Source organism: Dendroctonus ponderosae, unplaced genomic scaffold (assembly GCF_020466585.1).
Source record: "Dendroctonus ponderosae isolate FM_Combo_2020 unplaced genomic scaffold, Dpon_F_20191213v2 Dpon_F_20191213_11, whole genome shotgun sequence".
NCBI classification, from domain to species: Eukaryota; Metazoa; Arthropoda; class Insecta; order Coleoptera; family Curculionidae; genus Dendroctonus; species Dendroctonus ponderosae.
Window position 1 is genome coordinate 1,684,689 of NW_026017213.1, and position 2,565 is coordinate 1,687,253.

Here is a 2,565-nt window from a genome sequence, read left to right on the forward strand (position 1 = left end):
TACAACACATTTTTCAAAAAATTGTGATTCTAACCGGTGACCCGAAACAAGGCTGCTTTAAGCATCATTCTATAAAGACAGCTTTTCTCTTTGAGCACTCCAATCACCAATTTAGTCTAACGTTTCCTCAATTTTGTGTAATTTTTTAACTTTACGGTTTCAAGATGCTGTATTGCTTCTACGAAGTTTGCAACAGATTTTTTTGCGACTCTAAATCCGTTTTAGAAAGAAGGCTGCTTTAGGCATCGTTCTATAGAGGCATCTTTTCTCTATTTATACTGCGATCGCCACTTTAGTCTCACTTTTCCTCGATTTTGGAGAGTTTTTTGGGTGTGAGGTTTCAAGGTGCTGTTTTGCCCTGTCTGGTTGGCAACACATTTTTCAGAAAATCGTAACTCTAACCGATAATAAGGATCCAGGCTGCGTTCAGCTTCATTTAATGGAGACAACTTTTCTATATTAAGTCTACAATCACCCATTTAGATTCGCATTTTCCCAAATTTTGCGAGTTCTTCCAATGAATGAGTTGGAGGGCTGTTTTTCTTCCATCAGGTTTACAAGAGATTTTTCAAAAACGCCTCACTCAAAGTCGGAAGTACTTTTGGAGTGTCTTTTGCTACCATTTAACAGAAGACGTGTTGGTCTGTTCAATAATATTCAAATATTGGTGTTCAATAATTTAATTTTTTCTACTTCAGCGTTTAAAAATGCAGTTTGGTTTTTGAAAATTGTGAAATTAAACGAGAATCAACTAGAAAACTTGTTTCAAGGTCTGTAGCTTTGAAGAAATCTTCTTTTATTTATCCTGCAGGCCTAACTTTTTCAATTTCCAGATATTTTTATGTTTGAGTTAGTTGAGGTCTAAAAATGCAGTTTGGATGCCGCTTGGTTTACCCGAGGGTTCTGAAAAGTTTGCCGCTCAAAATAACTTTGATTTAAAGGGTCGCTTTCAACATTGCTGAGTAGAGGAATCTTTACTCTATAAATCCTGAAGACTCCATTTTCTCTAACTTTTCAGTAGTTATTGAGAATTTTTGAACAATAACTCCAGGTTTGAGTTTTTCTGGTAAAATTCTCGTAAGTTTCTTTAAATGAACTCACGAAGGGCCTAATTCTTTAACGGAAAAAGTTACATTTTTAGCGTTTTCTATGCGATATTAATGTGTTGTTACAGATTGTCCACTCCAAAATACAGCTTGAGCTGCGTGACAATTGGCGTGACAATTTCCCTCATCTACCTGGGCCGACATGTAAGTAAACGCTGATTTTTTCACTATACATATAAATATACGAACTTTCCATAAATAATAATGTGTGCAATCAAGCCGGGTCTCCATCGAATCATCCTCTACAAGCACAGAACAGAGCATCTGGCCTAACTGCTTAATCTTCATCTAGATGAACAAAGTCCAGCGAGTGCTTTTCCTTTGGCGTTGCGAAGTCAAAGAGCAACGCCGCTGCGCTGAAGACTTAAAGCGAAGAAACGAAGCGCTGGTTTACAACATTCTGCCCTCCCATGTGGCCGCCCATTTCATGGGGAACCGCAACCGAAACCACGACGAACTCTATTCGCAAAGTTACGAGGAAGTCGGTGTTCTGTTCGCTTCCATGCCTAACTTTTCAGGTTAGAACCCGCTGAAAAACTGGCCAAGTTTCGACTAATCTTTGGCCCGATTTTTTAGACTTTTACTCCGAAGAGACTGTCAACAATCAAGGCCTAGAATGTTTGCGTTTCCTCAACGAAGTGATTTCGGATTTTGACGCTGTAAGTACACACAAGATTTCCACATCGCCCAGCATGGGCTTAGAGGATGTTTTTTTCAGCTACTGGAACTTCCTCAGTACTGCGATATAATAAAAATTAAGACTATCGGCTCCACCTACATGGCAGCCAGCGGCCTAAATCCCTCAAGACTAATACAGGTAGGTCATATGCTCGACTCAAACAGTGGGCGTGTTTTTGTGTTTACAAATCGAGGAATCGTACATTTGTGGTCCATTTTTGGGACGCTCTATATGCAAAATTTAAAGTGCAAGGTGTGCCCTTTCGAAAACACTGTGTGGCATGTTCCAGAGTTTTCTAGCAGAGTTGCAAAAGGGACGCACAGTTGGTTTTAATTTAAACCGCAGCAACTGTCATTGATATTTTGTAAAAAAGTTAACTGTGGAAGTTGCCACGGTCGTCTTCGGGCCTTTGATCACACTCCACCTTAGTACGAATGGCTGAATCTTTGATTTTAAACCCCAAACATTCAAAAGAACACAGGCAATAGGTTTCTAAATCAACCGAGGAATAGTACATATCGTGGTTTTTTTTTGGGACACTCTATATGCCAGTTTTAAAGTGCACCTAATGCCCATTTATAAACAGTAATTGGCATCCCCGAAAGTTTTTTTCCAGAGTTGTAAAAATAAAACGAAAATTCAAGCTAGTTGATTTTGACATGAATTCCTGGAAATTTGGCAAAAAGCGTACGCTGCAAGTAGAAACAGCCAAGCCTGAGCACCTGATCATATTCCACCTAGGAGTACTAGGCTGAAAATTTGCTTCTAAATCCTCAAAAC

General features: G+C 39.2%; 1 protein-coding gene across 1 annotated transcript in view; it reads left to right on the forward strand.

Annotated features, from left to right (window-relative positions):
* The first annotated feature begins 693 nt into the window (after positions 1-693).
* Positions 694-2,565, forward strand: part of LOC125502982 (adenylate cyclase type 3-like) — a 2,214-nt gene continuing 342 nt past the window's right edge. Inside the window, exons 1-4 of the mRNA XM_048662618.1 lie at positions 694-1,250; positions 1,399-1,624; positions 1,683-1,765; positions 1,825-1,923. Coding sequence (XP_048518575.1) covers positions 1,161-1,250; positions 1,399-1,624; positions 1,683-1,765; positions 1,825-1,923 — 498 coding nt within the window. The 5' untranslated portion in view covers positions 694-1,160. The remainder of the gene's footprint in view (positions 1,251-1,398; positions 1,625-1,682; positions 1,766-1,824; positions 1,924-2,565) is intronic.